The sequence below is a fragment of the Protomyctophum parallelum genome (genome assembly GCF_964188405.1).
Source record: "Protomyctophum parallelum genome assembly, chromosome: 22".
Lineage (NCBI taxonomy): Eukaryota > Metazoa > Chordata > Actinopteri > Myctophiformes > Myctophidae > Protomyctophum > Protomyctophum parallelum.
Genome location: NC_139714.1, coordinates 24,575,321 through 24,594,843, shown reverse-complemented (window position 1 = coordinate 24,594,843; position 19,523 = coordinate 24,575,321). Strand labels below are relative to the sequence as shown.

The 19,523-nt window shown below is 42.9% G+C and overlaps 1 protein-coding gene across 1 annotated transcript in view; it reads right to left on the bottom strand.

The window, feature by feature from the left end:
- acss3 (acyl-CoA synthetase short chain family member 3) overlaps positions 1-19,523 on the bottom strand; it is a 52,840-nt gene that overhangs the window by 17,662 nt on the left and 15,655 nt on the right. The window contains exon 9 of the mRNA XM_083758279.1: positions 11,613-11,716. Within this exon, the coding sequence (XP_083614405.1) occupies positions 11,613-11,716 (104 nt within the window). The remainder of the gene's footprint in view (positions 1-11,612; positions 11,717-19,523) is intronic.

Genomic DNA, 19,523 nt, shown 5'->3' with positions numbered 1-19,523 from the left:
AGACTAAAATGTTATGAAGGGACTAGTGGACAAGAGATCCAGTATAAGTCATTTTACACTTGGTTGCATGCTGAAAATAGCTGATCTACAAGCTCACAACGCGTCGCAGCTTGTAGATCGGCTATTTTCAGCAAGTGTAAAAACACTCATTATGACGGCATCAAGACCCGCCAAAATACATTTTAGTCGACTAAATCAACGGCAGATTTAGTCGACTAAAATCCTATGACATTTAGTCGACTAAAACTATACTAACACTAAGACATTCCAGGTGACTAAAATGTGACTAAAACTAAGCTTTATCCCTCAGGCTGTGAGACTGCTCAACAAGCCTAAATGAACATTGAACATTCCGTGGTATTACGGCCTTGTATACTGACCTGAGTCCTTTAAAAACGTTTTAAAACTTTAAAACTTTATACTTAGTATTGTTATTTAAATTTTTACTTATGTGTATTGTGGAGCATCACCCAACGAAAGTTTTTCACAATGCTGTACCTGTACATCTATGTGACAATAAAACACCTTGAACCGTGAAAGCGCTACATAGCGATTATCTGATCCCTAATTCTCTCATTTCAATAAATAAAAAAAATCATAAATATACTATTTGAAGAATGTTGGTGAAACTGAAATTTTAGGGGAAATAATATATTGAATCGCGTAATTTGCGCTTTCATTATAAAACTGTGCTGGCTTAATGATTTATATGACCTTTAAAAGGACCACTTTCCAACTTATCTTCATATAATTGGTCCTCACTAATGTTCAAGATAAAATACCATTTTATTCGGTCTCGGTCTGTGTCTCATAGGAGGGCTGTGGGCAAATTAGAAACCCGTCCACCATTGCATTGATATCATCGTTAGGCAGATTTTTTTTAAACAAGATTTAAAAGAAAAATATATATACAGCATATTTAGATTTTTATTATCGTGAGAACGATGGCTTCCATTTTCGCATGTATGTATGTGAAAACATGAACAGCGTTCAGCTTATTATGCATAGATTCTTATTGCTAATTGCCTTCTTGCTTGGTCCCGCCTTACCGTTGCTTGCAGCTATATTCATTTACTTATTTTAGAATTCAGGGAACAGTAATAACTATCCTATATTAAGGGCGGGGCCGGCCTGTGTTCCCAATACAGCTACGCCCAAATATGTAGTGTGTTGTCCAACCTCAATGGGTCGTCACAGCATCAGGCGCAAACAAATCAGTCGGCTCTATATACAGTATGAGAACAAAAGGAAGCATGCCCATAATGTGTGGCATATACTGATGACAACAGGGATTTCCATATGGGCATAAAATGGACAAGAACTGACAGAGAGAGATATTTTCATATAATATGGGCATATCAGTCGGATAGGCAGTGAACTCTAGAACCTCTAGAAGAGAATAATTAATTTGGGTGTCAACACTGGCCCTCTGAATCATCCATCAAGTGACGCACGTCACAAGTAAGTGTATGCATGATGTTGGATGTGAATGTCCTATAGACGTGCAGACGTGTTCCTGGTTGGTTGTGAGTGCTGGGGTCATTTAGTAGGAAGGTGAATCAGATAGAGAGACCAAGGTCATTGTAATGTGGAGGGGAGAGAGAGAGAGAGACACACACACACACACAGAGATAATTCATGGGGAACAACAAAGCTGGGAGGAGGTTTTTTACATGGCAACAGTCTCTACAGAAAACGGGAAAGTCCCGTTGCGTTCTCACTTTTTATTCAGCATTTACACGGAGAAGCGACACTGACTGAACACGCTGTAATGTGCATGCCAGGTGACTAGGTGGCGCCGGTGACGCACTGCCAGATAGACAAAGCACGCATGTGTACTAGTCTAGAACCACTTCCATTCTACTATACTTCCTCACAAGGCTGTTTGTTTACGTTCAGTGATGCAGTGGTTTCGCGGCTCGCTACATTTGTATTCGTAGGACGAGCGGCTCGAGGGAGAGCGCCTTAGAGTATAAATATATTAAGAGACGTCACCGAGAGGAAACCCTGAGGCAAAATGGACATAGTGGCCGAATTTGGTATTGCAGCTCAAGCCATCGCTGGACCGTTGCACGTTCATGTTATTGGGGCAATGACGCGTCAACGCTATATGTTTCATACGTGAACACGCGCAAATGGTGCAATGATAGTCCAACGGCGTTCACGATTTGACCCAATCCATCCCAGAATGCACTCTGTCTCTACCCGGAAGGAGGAGTGAAATCACCTCATGTGCTTTTGAGCAACTTAATGCAAGTGTATGGGAGGAGAAATCCGGTGACGTCTCTATTAATATATACTCTAAGGAGAGTGCTTGCTCATCCTAGGAACTCCAAGTATCGCCTACGGCTCTGCACCAATGTAATAAACATAAGGGGCGTGAGCCAAGATGACACGTTTTGCGGATTCATCGTTTTTACCCGTTTATATGGAGACCAGAGGCGGAGCGTTTTCGAAGATTTCCAGTCTGGAAGGCGTTTTCACTTTGTTCCGTTTCCAACCCCCCACAACACGTCTAAACGCGCAAACAATACTTTATTTTTGCCGTTTTCTATGGAGTGTAAAAGGGGCCTTAAACTTTGCTGATCCCGCAGGGGAGATTCGGCTTCACCCAGGTGATTGCTGCTCAGGTGGTCATGGTGAGTGGAAACAATTAGAGAGACAAAAACTAAACAATAACGGTGAAGCAGTTTTCACTGTGTTCCCACAGTGACACTTGCAGTATGTGCCATCTCTGTTCAGGTCCAGTAGGATTTCATTTTGTAACCATATGTCATCATGACCACTCCTAGAAAATAAATTGTTTCCGACATGAGATTTTGTATTTCCACAAACAAAAGGGCTACCTCAGTCCCTATAATCTTATCAGTTCAGCTGGTCTGCGAGGCTAGATAAATAAGTCTGTTAACCTTGGAAGCAGAATGCGAGCACAGGCCAGCAGGCACAAATAATATTCACCAATCACTGTGTAATCTTTAAAAAAACAGACGTAAGACCTAATTTCCCAAGCCGGTTTCCGGTTAGTTAGGTGTGTGTGTGTGTGTGTGTGTGTGTGTGTGTGTGTGTGTGGGGGGGGGGGGGGGGGGGGGGTGTTAGATGTGCTACAAAAACAATTTACATAAATACATCATCACAGCTTCAAAAGCATTTTGCACTAAAGTCAATTAGGTAATACGTTTCTTAACGCTGTCAACCTGTAGTTGTCCTACCTTGACCTGCCACCAGGGACTAAATGTCTCAATGTAGGGCAGGGAGTTCAGCCTGGCAGAGACAATAACAAGTCATGTACTGGATTACCTTTCATAGTGTATTAAATGCAGTGGTGGAAAGTAACCAAGTACATTGTTTGACAGCGGCCATGGCTAGGCAACATTTTGTGCATGCAGCCATTCACTTCCTTGTTTACAGGCCGACAAAACGTGCTATTATCTCTAAATCTGCGGCGCTCTCCATGGTTTTGATCAGAACGCCGATGCTCTGTCCTGACTTAACCAAGCATCTCGTTTGGAATAGTAACGCTTCAGTGTAAAATCCGCCCATCTGCTTGGCACTCTATCGCCTTTATTCCGAAAAAATCCCTGGCAAAAGTACAATTCCGAGGTATTTGTACTTGAGTGTTTCCAATTTCCAATACTTTTACTTCTACTCTACTACATCTTAGATCCAAATAATATACTTTTACTTATTTGAAAACTTTAGTTACTTTGATTATGACAAAACAAACATTTACCACTTCAAAACTAAATACATTTTGTCGATTTGAAAATAGTAAAAAAAAAAAATCTACAAGCTCACAATGCGTCTCACAAACTTTCTGCTGTGTCATATTTTGCCACCTGGCCAGGAACCTCGGCATCAAGGATGCCCTTTTGCGTGCTGCGTTGATGACGACGGAATGTGGACTATGTAGACTCCATGTAGAGAATACCTTTGTGCAATTTAAAAACAGATATTTGTTTACTCGGACGGTGCCGAGTCAACAGCGTGGCCATGTATTATATGTGCTCACTCAGTGCACCTGCCTCGTTCGCAATGCCAACGTTTTTTTTCTTCGTTCTTTTTTTAATCATGCGTCGACAATATACACAGGTCTGCATCCTACGTAAAAAGCTCCTCCTCTCAACACTGTGATCCACAGCAGAGCTGTCTGTTAGGTCCTTAAATACTGAAGCAACGGCCTCTCTGCTCTTCTGCAGTCAGCGGCATGAAAGACTGTGTCTTAAAGGAGACTGCGTCTCCTAGTCCCCACAATGTTGGACTCGCATGACCCGGAGGAGGTCTGGGCAAGCGTGAGGAGAATGCAAACGGCGCGAACCGATGCACTGGTTCAAAGCAAATTCAAGTCAAGTCTTCTTTCCATTTAACTTATTGAGACATTGTCCTATTGCAAAGGTGTCTGTTGTGAGAGAGAGAGAGAGAGAGAGGGATGAGGGAGAGAATTCTCTGTTTTTATTCAAAGCCTCCCATTGATGAGGCAACCAAACGCTCCCAACTGGAAACACATTGGTTGCCAGGCAACACTATAGTGACATCAGCAACCTCCACACCCCCACCCACTCCTGACGATGTTTGGCTCCTAAAATAGCACGTGCAGATTATTATCGGCTTCAAAGTGTCAGACATTTCTCTCAAAACGTACATGGGGGAGAATGGATCATATGGATCTGAGTCGAGTGCACGGGCGTGCGTGTGCGTTCATGCATAATGGAATGACACATGTACACAACGGCTCTGATGTATCTAGCGACTCCTGCTGAAAATGGGAAGAGGGATGCGAGGGGGGGGGGGGGGAGTAATCATCTCATTAGCAAATCAGGTGACAACAACACACTGAAGAATGATTGGGTCCGTTGCACATGGGAAATGAGCACACCAATCATCTATACACTTCATATCAGAACTAATCTGCAGAACTCGGCTGTAAAACTATAATCTCTGCTGTTGCATCGGCCCCAGAACTCCGCTGTAGAACTAATCTCTGCTGTTGCATCAGCGCCAGAGCTCCGCTGTAGAACTAATCACAAGACAAATTGGTCAAACTTCTCCCAAGTGAGCTTGTTTGCACAACTGAAGAGCTGCAAATGCGGAAAGCGTAACTTGGCGTGTGTATACTGTATGTATGTATGTATATATATATATATATATATATATATATATATACACATTTCTGCCTAGGGTGTCCCAGGCATCCTATATGTGTAGGCAGTAAACTATTGCACAAGCCACGGTAGTCTGTCACGGCTCGTGCTGTGCATTCTTCCTACAGAGATCTGCACAATCTTTTTTCACAATCTTTGATGAATAACATCTAATTCCAGGCTGATGACAGTCACAGTGCACGCGCACACAGTGAATAGATGGCGAGTGAGTACAACATTAAACCCCCCAGGCGATGCTGAACAAGCAGTACTGCAAGGTGCTCAAATTATTCTGCTCGTAAACAGGAGACAAGTAAAATCACTTTTTCTGACTGCGAGACATCTTTTCTACAGCTTCAGCTTACCTAGCATTGCCTCGGGTCAGCGGTACCCCTTTCACTGCTCACGGTAGCTGGATTCCTTGCTATTGATTACAGCTTCCCTGTGCTGAATATTAGATTCTGGAAGAGAGGTTACGTGCCCGCGGCTGGAAAAGATTTATGAGCTGCTGCAGAAGTAATTGATTTTGTTCAATTTGTATCTATTTTGCAGGAGCAGCAAAAAAGCAGAAAAAACCTCAGTGAGCATGGTGGACAGCAAGACCGAAGGACAGATCTTTCATCTTAAAAAAAAAAAGAAGATGTAGATATACAGGATGTCTGTGAGAGATACAGTACGTTACAAAGTGGTTCGACTGAAAACAGGGTGAATCGAACTTAAAAGCCTTGATAAAGAAATGTAAACAACCATGCAATTTCAATACTAATTTGAAAGTCCTTCTACCACACTTATGTGAACAAACAAGCCGTGAATGCTTAAAGTCCTTTTCATTGAGTGTTACTTTCCCTTTTTTGCCTTCGGAGACACAGACAGCGTTCAGTTTTCAGCCTCGTCGACTCAATAAAGTAAAAATGTAAATGTGTGCACCGTTTCTACACGCACAGGTACGGCAGTTTGTCTAGCCTCACGTTCGCAGAAAATCACACCCGTGTGAACTGAGTGGTGCAACAGTTCCTTGGAGTGGTTGCACCACTCAAAAAACAGACATATGCAGTACAGACAGACAGTACATGTCAACCCATGTATGTGCACAGTGCACACTAGAGAGTGAAGCAGAGACGAGAGGAGTGTTGAAAAGTTCTGATTTATATTATGTATCTGGTGCTTGGCGCTTTCCAACGGCTGCAATTTGTTCAGTTTGTCAGGGCATGAAGATTCCCTGGAATTTATAAGTAAAGAGAGCGAGCCGAGAGGATGCAGAAATATGCATTTCCAAATACATAATATATTGCAGAAATAAACTCAGCAGAGACACGTGTGCTTGGGTGTATAGGTGAGAGAGAGAGAGAGAGAGAGAGAGAGAGAGAGAGAGAGAGAGAGAGAGAGAGTGAACAAAAGTGGTCAAGATACCAAAACCAAGGATGCGTCGGTGTTGTCACGTCACTGTGGTTTTTAAACAGTTCCGAGTCTTGTGCTACTTCCCTGTTACATCGTTAACAGTGACATCACTGTCGAATGAATCCTTGGAATCTTTATCGTGGTAGCCTTATTTCATGTGTCTTCACTCTTCATGATCGGATGCGTCACAACAAGCGGTCCTATTTTGTCCCGATTGCGCTAACGAAATATCAATATCATATTGACTGAGGATGAAAATGGATGAGGACAGACGGATGGATTGACACCGCCTTATTCATTTTATAATTGGATGTCCCCAGTGCATATACTGCTACCTAATATGAATCTGGTTGGTGGCATAATCTAAATTATAACTGATACTAACATAGGGAACAAATTGGCGAACAATTAGTCTCGCGTTACCAGACTGTTGCCTCCACGATTTCTAAACGCTTCATCATACAGTCTGGGCCAACGGAAGAGGTCTCATGAGTAAGCGACAAAGCGGAAGTGGAGCCTCCTCGCCACTTCCGTTTCGTCTTTACAGTCGCGCACATTTATCCTAATATAAATAGAAAACATCTAAGCATATACTGTATAGCTTGTTGCTTATTTTCGGAAATGGCATCTTCCGTTACTCAGCTCATATAGGTCCAGACTCTATATAGCATAGATTGTGGAATAGTTGTCTGGCTACTCGAGACTAGCAAACAATTGACACAAACAAATATATATATACTGTCGTATATCACATTTTTGTCCACACACAAGTATCTATGGAAGCAATGAATGCAATAATTTGCTCTTCACATCCCGATCAACGGTGGTCACAGGTGGTCATCCTGAAGGTCGATGCCTTTTCAACAGACGTATTGATTCCGTATTTTACACAGACATGTCTGCTTGTCCCACATCGATCGGCCCATCAGCGCTCCCTGGATATTACAGAACTATATGAGACGTGCACAATGTGCTGTTGGCGCTGTTGTTTGGCACATTCATCACAGTGTGCTGGTGGAGAGGACAGTAATGGAGCCGAGAGTGAGACAGACAGAGCTAGTGAGAGAGCAGGAGAGAGAGCACCATGGCTTGTTGTCTGGAAAAAAGCCTGGTAGAGTCTTTTTTTTTGCTTATTTGCAGTCTTGCACACGCGCAAATATAGTAGATCTGCAAGCTCACAAGCTGACGTGTTGGGAGTTTTTGCAGCTTGAGAAACAATGCTCTGGGGCAACGTGATAGCCAGGTGGTTAGGGCACATAGCACATCGGCCCTAATGCCTGAGAGCAAGTCCCCGGTACGATTCCAGGCCATTTGCTTGCTGCGTGTCACGACTACTCTCTCTCTCTCTCTCTCTCTGTGTTGTCTGTCTCTCTACACCTGTAGTTATCAAAGTAAAAAGCCTACATTTCTCTAGTTAAGCGTTAGGGCCGATTCATACTCCTATTTTACCGCTGTTTCGGCACTGTAGTGCTGATGATTTCGGCCCCCCCCCCCCCCCGAATCTCAAATCGCATCACACAGAGCCGAACCAACTTTTATTCGGCTCTAAATTAGAGCATGAATATGAATAGTATGAATCGGCCCTTATTCATAGTCTGGATTTTCGGTGGTTAGGTGACCACCGAACTACAACATGACGCCACGAGCCGTGGTGAAGAGCAAACCAGCGCCACCGCCCCCAGCCCTTCTCTCTGTTGTCACCTCACCGCCGAAAACCCAGACTATGAATGAGCCTTCAGACGGCACATAATCTGATCACATCCATCTGGATGTGCGTGCTCTCTTCAGTGAGCCGCCCACAGTGAAGAACAGCAACGGTTCCACATGAACTGAACAGATATGCCATTGATATCGCTGCTCTGATCCGCTTACAGTACATGGGGAAGACTCAATCACAGAGGTATAGGAGAAGGATACACGCTTATTTGGAAAGTGTCTAGATAAAGCCATGCCACCATTATGAGCACCTATATATCCCAGTGCTGGATACAGACCTCGAGGTCAAAGAAACCTTTTATGCCTCCATAAACTGTTCCATAGACACTAGAGTGCATGGGGTCTAAGGCTTTTGTCAGATGTAAGAAGGGTGTCTCCCATGCAGGATAAAAGGTTGGGAACCAGTGTGTCACGGGGCAACCCGTGCCCTATAGACACTAGAAGACTCCACAATATAAAACTGATCATGACAAACAAACACTGCACAGCTGCTTCCATTAATTGACGGTCATCAAGCTCCTTGGAGGTGTGGCTATGTGTAGCATCATATACCCTTATCTGTGTTGCCTAATTCGATTGTAATAGTTTTGTGATTTATTTGATGCCTTGAAATACATTCAGAGTCTGTTAAGGAAATGTGTAATTGTATAGTTAGTCTATCTCATGGGTTGTGTTTTACCATGTTTGAGTAGATGGTCCAATTACTAATCATTGTGGGTGGGTATATAAGGGAGGCTGGAAATGTTGAGGAGAGATTGCTCAGTTGGTTTGAGACAGCAACGAGACAACACCAAGGGAGAGCTGCCAGGGTCTTCAGGAAAGGCATAGCCTGTTTTCAGTGTCTTTAGTTCTTGGTTTGTTGTTTTTGTCTTTGTTAGTTAAGTGTTTATTTCTTACTTTTGGTTTTTGAAAGTGTATTGTGGCAAGTATTATTTTTGCAGTATTTTGTTTTGCCTCAGACCCGGGCTGTGACAATCCGTCATATGGGCTGTTCATCAGTTTTGGAGGTAAATAAATACAACAAAATATCTACATTATTGGACTGCGTCTATTCTTGGAGCCTTGAATAGCTCGGCAACTCTTACACAGTGTAATAGTTAAGATTTTATTCACCTCGCGGTTCACCATCCGGCCGCTCTACCGGCCACTCTACCCCCTGATCCACTGCCGCCCCAATGTCATCATGAGCAGGAGGGTCTGACCCTTGTCTCAGGGAAGACCCACTGTCTCAGCCTTTGAAAGCCCTGCTATAATAATAACCCAGGCTGACAGTGACAATGCAGAAATGCTAAGCATGCTGATTTTGTAGGGAGAACTGCACTTTGGATGATGGCTGTTAGGACTGTTGTAAACTGACACTCATTTGTGTGTAAAGAAGGACAGTAAAATACCCTAGCAGTTCTAGACTCTATACATCACAGCTTTGCACTATACCAACTTCTCTGGATGGATTCTCACTAGTTGTAAAACATGTAGTGAACTGCCTAAAATCATAGGGGAAAAACATTGGCTGTGACAAAAATCTAAAGAAAGACACGGACTAAACTTTCCAAAATCATAGGAAAAGGGACATTTTCCCCCTTCCCATCAGCTACAGTAAATCAAAATGTTACTCTGCGGCCCAGGCCGTAGCGTAACGGTCTGGGCACCGGACTGGTAATCCAGTCGCAGTGTGCCGCGGGTTCGACTCCCGGACCCGACACGGCCTTTACTGCATGTCATCCCCCCATCTCTCTCCCGTTTCCTGTCAGCCTACTGTCTGTCCCTTCAAAAATCAATAAAAGGAGTAAGCCGCAAAAAAAAATATCTAAAAAAAAAAAAAAAAAAAAAATGTTACTCTGCAAGTTTGAACGAAAGGGAATGTGATAATACGTACTGTACCAGAGGGCCAGGCTCCCTGGTGTGTCATACCAAAGTATGCATGAAATATTAATCAGAAGAACAAAGTGTCATAAACTATGCTGCATTGGTGACAGCAGGCTCTCAGGGACTAATGACTGTATGGAGTTATGCCTTTTTACAAGGCCAAGTTAATGTCAATGTGCTAATAAAATAGAAGACCACATTAACAGTTCTCTCACACAGAGACCGGACCTTAAAGATTGAGTTAAATTTAAAAAATCATATACACTGGATGGATGCTGAAAAGGCAGTCACGGCCGGGAGGAATAACATTTTAATCTCCAAGTGAGGTCATCATTTAATTCTTAAGCTTTTACTCCGTCCTGATTGCCCCTTGAGAATCCATTTTGGGCGGGAACCCCTTTTGGTGTAGCAGATCTACAAGCTCAGAGCACGCTGAGCGCTACGAGCTTGTAGATCTGATTTTTGAAAAATCGAAGAACGACTGACAGAAACATAGCTTTTTCAGAAAACTGTCAGGATGTAGAAGACATTTTTAGATTCTGATCTCAGGTCAAAATGTGTTATTAAATAATTAAACGATGTAGCAATCTCATCTGTTGCCGGATTACATAATGAATAACGGTGTTATTCTTCTGCCTACACATACGTCATGTCCGAGTACGGTCGAATAGGGGAAGGGGATCAACGTCACGTGATTCTTTGTTTGACCCCGTGAAAAACTCGGATGTGTGTCTCAAGGAATGTGATTATTGGCAGAGTCGCGGAATGTTTAGAATATTAGGCATACTGTTTAAAATGTCACTGCATCAGTGGTTGGTGCAATCACTTGCACCTGCTAGCATGTAATCTTCAGCGGGTTTGAGTAATAATAATAATAATAATAATGGATTGCATTTTTATAGCGCTTTTCTATGCACTACGTGCCTACTCAAAGCGCTTTACAATGGTTTATTCATTCATACATTGGGAGGTGAAGTGGCGAACAGTCGACGCCAGCGTCCTCACTACCCACATTCACACACCAATGGTGGCAACCACTGGAGGCAAGGTGGGGTTCAGTGTCTCGCCCAAGGACACTTCGACATGTGGACAGGAGGAGCCGGGATTCGAACCGCCGTCTTTGGACGACCTGCTCTACGTCCTGAGCCACAGTCGCCCCCTCAGTCGGGTTTGAGTAAATGGTGATATTATAGTTTTACTGAGGTTAGAGTTAGGTTTAGGCTGTAAATCACAGGCGACTGGCCAATCACTCGTCACCATTTACTCAAACCGGCTGAAGATTTCATGCTCGCCCAACAATACTAAACCATATGTTGCGCTATGACGAAGAAAAAAAAACTTTCCCTAATGCAATTCCAATAGTAAGCTGTGGTATTTTCACCCCATGAAGGAATGGCAGATCCGGACACGCTCCAAAATACCCATATGCGTGTCTCAAAGAATATGTCATGTCTGTTCATGCAGCACAGCAGTGGTCCAGCATGGGGGTCTTACCAGTTTGCCACCAGTGGTCCAGTACGGGAACCCCAAAGGTTCTCTTGGCCCAGTCAAGGGTCTCCACGTCGCAGCGCTCCCCCGCCAGGAAGAGACTCCGCAACCTGTAAGCCAAGGTGAGGTCACAGATAGAGGTCAGTGACCGGAGACTGGATTCAGACTTGCGTTGCACGCCGGCGGTGTCGCACACTGACAACAGTCGGTCTACAAGCTCAGAAATGCATGGCGCATCATTCAGCTTGTAAATGGTAAATGGTGCATCTATATAGCGCCTGCTCTACATACTGTAGATTGTTACATTCACCCATTTACACACCGATGGCAGAGGAAACCATGCAAGGCACCAACCTGCACATCGGGAGTAATTAGGGGTCCAGCGACACTAACACAATATGTTACATAAGTGTAACATATTGACATACTGTACCACTAAAGATAAGCTTGAGATACTGCAAGTAATGGACTCAAGAGCAGTGTAGTAAAACTCACGTGGAAATGTTTAACTATACAATTCAGGACAGAGCAAAATCCTCTTAACTCTGAAGAGTATACTAGTAAATACTGTATTTTGATCGCGTATAGTATATTGCAATATAAAAAAAGCAATAGTTACGGTACATAACTTTGCCAGATCTGCATATATCTAAACTTCAATCAGAGATGTCTGCCTACCGATAAATCCGTGGAAATTAAATTGAATGAATGAAAGGGCTGGAACCGTGGAGAAAACCCTGTGCTAACAAACCTACGCCAATTGCTCTGAAAACCAATCTTGATACCATCCTGATATGAATGATCGGTTTTCTTTGCACATTGGTTCTGCAATGCCGTTAATTATTTATGTTCTCCCAAAATTATTACATTTAGAAGTCACCATACTGTAAGCATCAGTAGGTGGAGATCTCTAATTGTCAGGCTATGCAAGACCAAAATCTCAATAGCTCTGTTTTTGAGGGGCGCTAGCCCCTCCTATATACAGCTTTTGTCCCCACAAAATGTCCGCAACACAAAACATTAAATGCCATTGACAATAAAGGGAAAATTTACATCATCTTGTACCCACACCACACGTCTCATATTTGCCATTGACAATGAAAGAAGAAATTAGGTCAAATGTCCACCAAATCGTGACATCACGTGACATCATCAGGGATGGAGATCCCTGATGTCATCAATATTAAGCCCATATATGGAGATCCCTGATGTCTGATATCTGACCCCAAACCTCAAACCCTTAGATCTCCATATATGGAGCTGACCTGTTCTGACATTCCATTATGTTGATCCTTCCCCATCTAACCTTCCTGTTCGATGTCTCCCTTTTGACTGATACCTGTCCATTGAAACTCTAGACGGGCCTGCCCCAAAGTTATTAGTGCAGCCGCGCCCGGCAGCCGGCAAAAAATTTGAATCTAAAACCTAAAAATTAAGATCTTACCCCCCCATGCCAAAGCACCAGCACTCGCCCAGCAGTCTGCTGTCACCCAGGCGGATATGTTGATCTGACCCCCCATTCCAAAGTGCCAGCGCTCACCCAGCAGTCTGCTGTCACCCAGGTGCATGCGTGCACACTTCTCGCCTTCAGGCGTCTTACTAATGTTATAATATTGAATATACTGTAATTATCATTCAAATTTCGAGTCCCTCGAGTCAACATGACCCCTGTAGTGTGGATGCAGAATGCGTAATGTATGCAAGACCATTTTATCAAGACATCACTAAATCATTATTTGTAAAATATTTGACATCCAGGTTAATTAAGAAAATAATGAAATGAAAGATTTTTAGCGGTCTAGGCTTAGATTAGACCACTATATATAGACGGTCTATATATAGACGTTTAAAATAGGCTAAAATATGGACGGTCTATATAGACATTTAAAAAACAACTAATCAACATCTAAGCTAAGTCTAGACCGCTAAAAAACGTTCACTTTTAGGCCGGTTTTAGATGGACGTCTAAAAGACGACTATTGCTCAGTGGGTATGTTGTGTAAATACTAAATTGTGATGCCTAGTGTATATCATTAGTACCTCATTGATGGATACCATTTTATTCTTTATGTAAAGCACATGCAATATACTTTTTTTTTTGTCGGGGAGCAATGATTCCAGCCTTTGTAGTCCTTTACTATAGGTTGTTTACATTACAAGGTTGCCAACAGATAAATGCATAATTTAGCTTGAACTCACTGTAGCGTGGATTAGCGCTTCATTTTCAGCGTTTGGCTGGATTAGTGCCAGCCTAGCCTGGCCCAGCCAGCGTGCTTTCTGGTCTAGAGGGGTGGGGGGCGAACTGGGCGCGCATGGAATATTGGTTCACCAATCGCCTGCCCCTGCCCGCCTCCGTCCCCGCAACAGCGGAGAAAACTGACGTCACCATTATTTCGAGTGACGCCCCTCTGCACTGTAGTTCACTCCCACTCCTAGACCAGGAAATGTATCTCCTTCCCCCAGGCTTTCATTTATTGAGCCGATACAAAAGAAAATAAAAGCCTGGGTACTGAGGCTAGTGCCAGCCAAATGCCTAAAATGAACTTGGGGTGTATAAATATACTGAATATATTCACTAGAGGCGCATTCCATTCATGCTCGTAGTGCAGGGACCACCGCAGTAAAAAGTACATTCCAGAGTCTCGAACATATCAAATCACTTAGTGATTTAGAACGAATGTCCATAGAGAGCTTCTGGCTAGTGATTACTACCGTAAAAACGTGCTGGCATTGTGAATCTCTTACTGCAGCAACTACTGTAATTTAGTGTGTGATGTGAAGAAGAGGAGGGTGAACATTATTCTCTGGAGACTCAGTCATGGTCTGCTTCCTAAACACGTCTTACTTAGGCCGTTAATATGTTCTCTAAGCATTATAATGACTGAGCAACATCCAGGGTGTTCTAAATCTAGTTCAAATCAAGTTTTGCTGCTGTACCCAGAATCAATTTGTCTCTGTGATGCTGGTGCATTACACTGAATCAACCCTAAATAATTTCAGTTATTTACGCTCCTTGATCCCTCTGTTCCAATTACTGCTAAATAACCCAAAATACTACAACTTTGCTTTAACTACAGCGGCCCTCTACCTTAGCTGAGCGCCGGCGGTTCGTCCCTCTGCTAGCCCAGACAACGTGTTTAAGTGTCCCTAAGCAAAAGGTCAGTGGACCATTTGTTTACTTTATTGAAAATGGTGATGTAAATGATATGCTGGCACAGGCGGAGGGTGGATGGATAGACTGAATAGCATAGTAATAGTAAAACATGTTTGTATGGGGAGGGAGGGAGGGTGGGCATATGTGTTTTCTGTAAACTTGAAAATCTGTTGTCCATAAGCCGACTTAAGACTTACAGTAACAAACCCCCCCCCCCCCATTCTCTCTTTGACCTCATGTTATGCGAGTACTATTTGGTCGTGAGACTTCAGTATTGTGCAACTAACTATTATTGATTAGTAGAAGAACACAATATTGATACTTTCAGACCATAATCTCTTATTGAAAATACAGTAGATGGGGATCACTACAATCTGAAGCTCATTTAAAATAGAAGGGATCACTGTAATAATATTATTTGGTGGCAACGGTTCAGGCTACACTGTGAATACACAATGCCAGACACTTCATTCATGGACTAGGAAGCAGTCATTCATCACAGCCTGACATACTGGCACTAGTCGGACTTTGTTGTATAGCTTTGGATTGTGCTACTTACATTTTAAATGTGAATATAAATCGTATTAATTACCCATTAAATATGGTTACTTCCAATTAGCCACACCCATACAGTACATGGTGCATTTATATAGAGCGTCGCAGTCCCGCCCCCTACCAGGGCCCAGGAAATTATTCCCTGTTCATTTTCCTCATAGACATTTCAAAAAGTATTAATTTAAAGACCTTTTAAGCGTTGTACAAAGCCGAACAAATAATTAGAAAGAAGAAGAAAACGGCACTTTACAAAACTTTTTTCTTGTTTTTCTTCTTTGTAATTATTTGTTTGGTCCAAAATATTGTGTTTATTGTCATGATTTGTCACGACTCGAGTTGGCTTTGTACGACGCTTAAAAGGTCTTTAAACAAATACTTTTTGAAATGTCTATGGGAAAAATGCATTGGGAATTATTTCCTGGGCCTGGCGTCGTCATGAAAAGGGGTGGGACTGTGACGCTCTGTAGCGCCTTTATCCAAGGTGCCTGCAATCACCCATTCACACACACATTCATACACCGATGGCGGCGGAAACTATGCAAGGCATCAACCAGCACATCAGGAGCAATTAGGGGTTCAGTGTCTTGCTCAAGGACACTTCGACACCAACTCTGGGGGAGCCTGGGTTCGAAATGGCAACCTTGCGGTTAACATCCAGCCACCCTACCACCTAACTTCCAGACCCGCAGGAACGCGGCCAGGCTTCCGGCCCGGTTGATCATATATACAGTTAATATGTATGTGTGTGTTAGGCTGCACAACAGTGACACTTGGTTTTGAAAACCAACCAAATGCTATTTTCGTGCTCGGACACAGCCCGCCAGCCAGGGACAGACCCAGCCAGGCAGCCAGAGACGCACAAAGCTCCGTAATGAAGTGGTTGCACCACTATAAATGGGACCCAATGCATCCCTGCACTCAGCCTCAAGGGCTGGATTGGGGTAAGTCCCTGCGACATACTAGTGTCAAGTCCAGGGGGTGTACTTGTACATCATGTCCAGGGGGTGCGCTCCTGCCCTATGGGCCTTAGGGCTCGGCAAGGCTTACTTACTTAGTTAATGAGTCAAAGCCAAACTCAGCCTCTTGACTAACGATGCATCACCATCCAAGCTGCCAGGTTGTGACTTCGCTAAATGCCCTAGCAAATTACCTAGTAGTGCACCAGCAAAAACACTGCATTCCTACCACCCGGTTATTCAGCGCAATCACAGTTTCTTCCTGGCAACATTTTTTGGGCTCAGTGGAAATACTGGTTTGTTTTAATCATATTCCTGAAATGACCTTGTGCATGAAGCCTGAGAAATGGTGCTCAGGGGGTAATGGTTTGGCTGATGGCCAACTTAAGGGCCTGGGCATCAATCATAGTAATACACACAAAATAAAGTGTCCATACTTTTCAGCTGAATTCTCACTAAAAATTCTAGTCATGTGGCACAATACTGTATGCCCAGTGGTTATTGTACAGTATATATCAGTACTTATATCAGTAAAGTAGGCTACTAACTTAGAATCGGCATAATGAACTGATTATCCTCATGTTAACCACATGAACCCTAGCAGCGGCGGTGGCTCAGGTGTAGAGTGGCTGGGTGGTAACCACAAGGTTGCCAGTTCGAACTCGGGCTCCCCAGAGTTAGTGTCGAAGTGTCCTTGAGCAAGACACTGAACCCCTACTTGCTCACAGATGGGACTGTGACCTAATTGCACACAGATGGGTTCATCACTGGGTGAATGTAATGCACAATCTACGTAAAGCGCCTTGGATAAAGGCACTATATAAATGCAACATTTACCCCTATTCTAATTCTGTGGGGAACTGTCACCAAAACGAATTAATCTACAAGCTTGGAGTGCATCGTAAGCTTGTAGATCGGTTATTTTTGGTGAAAAGATTTGGTGTAGACTGTAGAGGAAAAGAGTGGAGTACAAGAGTATGGTCACATATTACATGTATGCCAATTATTAAAAATGCTCAACACATGCAAGTTAGCATCTGGCAGTTTCTACATGCTGGGGACCCATACTCAACATTTCTAACATAAAACCTTGGTGTACTCAACATGTCCGGGTTCACAATGGGGCTCTATGGGCTGGAAAGTAGACTGTTTTTTTATTTTTTTTACCAAACGGTGATATGGAAGATTCATCATGTTATGCATTGTGTCACTGTGTGTATGTAAAGACTCACACTAGGGGTGTAACGATATAGTAACTGCATCGAAAAATCGATTTAAATTTCTTCAGCTTGTAGGTCTGCTATTTTTGAAAAATCGAAGAACAACTGACATTTTTTAATATGATCTCAGGTCAGAATGGGTTAATCAGACCAGTGTGTGTCCAGTGGAAACCTCGTATGAATCTGATCTCAGGTCAGAATGGGTTAAGAATGATGAAACGTGTCACATTGACCAGTGACTGGACACTTCTGTACTGGTCACTAAAGGTTTCTGATTAAATAAAGATGGGAAGGAGAGTAGGAATATCAACTTGAGTGCTGATGATGGATGAAGAGTGCTCATAGGATAATTTAACACCTTGTGAAGTTGTGATCGGTAGGTAAGAATAGACTTGATTCTGTCTGCCTGGATGAGGAGAGGATGAGAGTACTGTATAATAATAAGCTGCCTGAAACTAAATCTCGCACTTGCCATGACAAACCTAGAACCAATGTTGCACATGTTCTTCGCGCTGAATAGTAACAGTAATAGTAATTAGTAGTAATTTTGCGTTAGGCTTAATTTATACCAAAAATAGCCAAATGGATTGTAGATCTGCTATTTTCACTCCGCAAGTGACTCTGACTCGTGACTCCACAGCAGTTTTGTCAATGTAGGTCTCACATTCAGGAAGACATGTAATATTCCGCAAGCATTGATGGTTTGGGGCCCTTAAAGCTACAAGTGATGCTATGGATGGCAAATGTCTCACAATAGCAATACATACTCGGTAGGGTGGCTGACTAGATACAAATATTCAGTTGAGCCAAGCCATTTTGGCATGGAGTGTTGGTTATGTAATCAGTAGGCATGTAACGATACACTCAACTCACGATACGATACATATCACGATATGAGGTTCACGATACAATTGATATTTTCACGATATTTTAAACAAAAAGTTTTTCCAGACAAATTACAGAAAAATCTTTTTTGAATGATTGTGCCACCATACGCGTTCACTTTAAAAGACGGAGTTTGCCCGCCCCCCTTGCCCGCCCTGCCAATGTCAATAGAATGACTACATTAATAATGTTACTCTTGATCCAGTGGGATATCTCAGCACAAGAAAAGATTGTATAGCAATTAACATTTTGCATTTTGTAGAACTGGTCAGAAGTCATCTCTGTAAAAGATCAACCAGATATTCAACTGTCCAGTTCACAAATGAAAGCATTATGTCATTGCCACCATTTCAACGCTGCCTGTGACATGGCGACATTATTTTCCTATAGAGAACTGCAGTCATCTGTCATGGCCCTGTCTAATCCAGCGGGGAAAGATGCAATGAAGAAGAAAAAAAAGAACCAGCACAGCACGCTAGCTTATGACTAAAATAAAGGATGATAAAAAAGAAACCTTCCAGGAATTTAGCAGCAGTAGTGATTCCCCAGTGAACCAAAGACTGTGACTTTCAACACACAATGCATTCGTATATAATTCACCAAGGTCAGGTCAGCCACACTCTCAACACCCTTTCTTTTCGCAGATAAGTAAGCCTGGGACCGAGGCTACACTCTCAATTGCTTTATGATTGTGTGCTTAAGGGCATTTACTCACAACTGAACACAAAAATAACTCACTGATTTGCCACTACAGCAATCAAGAGGCTTTCTGTCTGCAAATAGATCCTCTTACCTTTTGGAATTTTAGATCTAATATGCCTACTGCTATTGCAAAGGATAACAGCCTTCACCTATATCTAGCTAGATGTCTAAGCTGGATTCCGACTGCAGCTCAAAACGTGACTGCAGCTCAAAACGTGTCGCGTTTTCAGCTTGTAGATCGGCTATTTTTGCTACTTTTGTGTGACATAGAATGACGAAGTAAGGCATTAGGGAAAAGTTAAAATACAGAGAATGGAGCTTTCTGCCCGACCGTATTATGCAATGCGGCCCTCTAGAGTGAGTATGGAAATATAGCGGCCCTCTGGAGTGAGTGTGGAAATAGTGGCTCTCTGGAGTGAGTGTGGAAATAGTGGCCCTCTGGAGT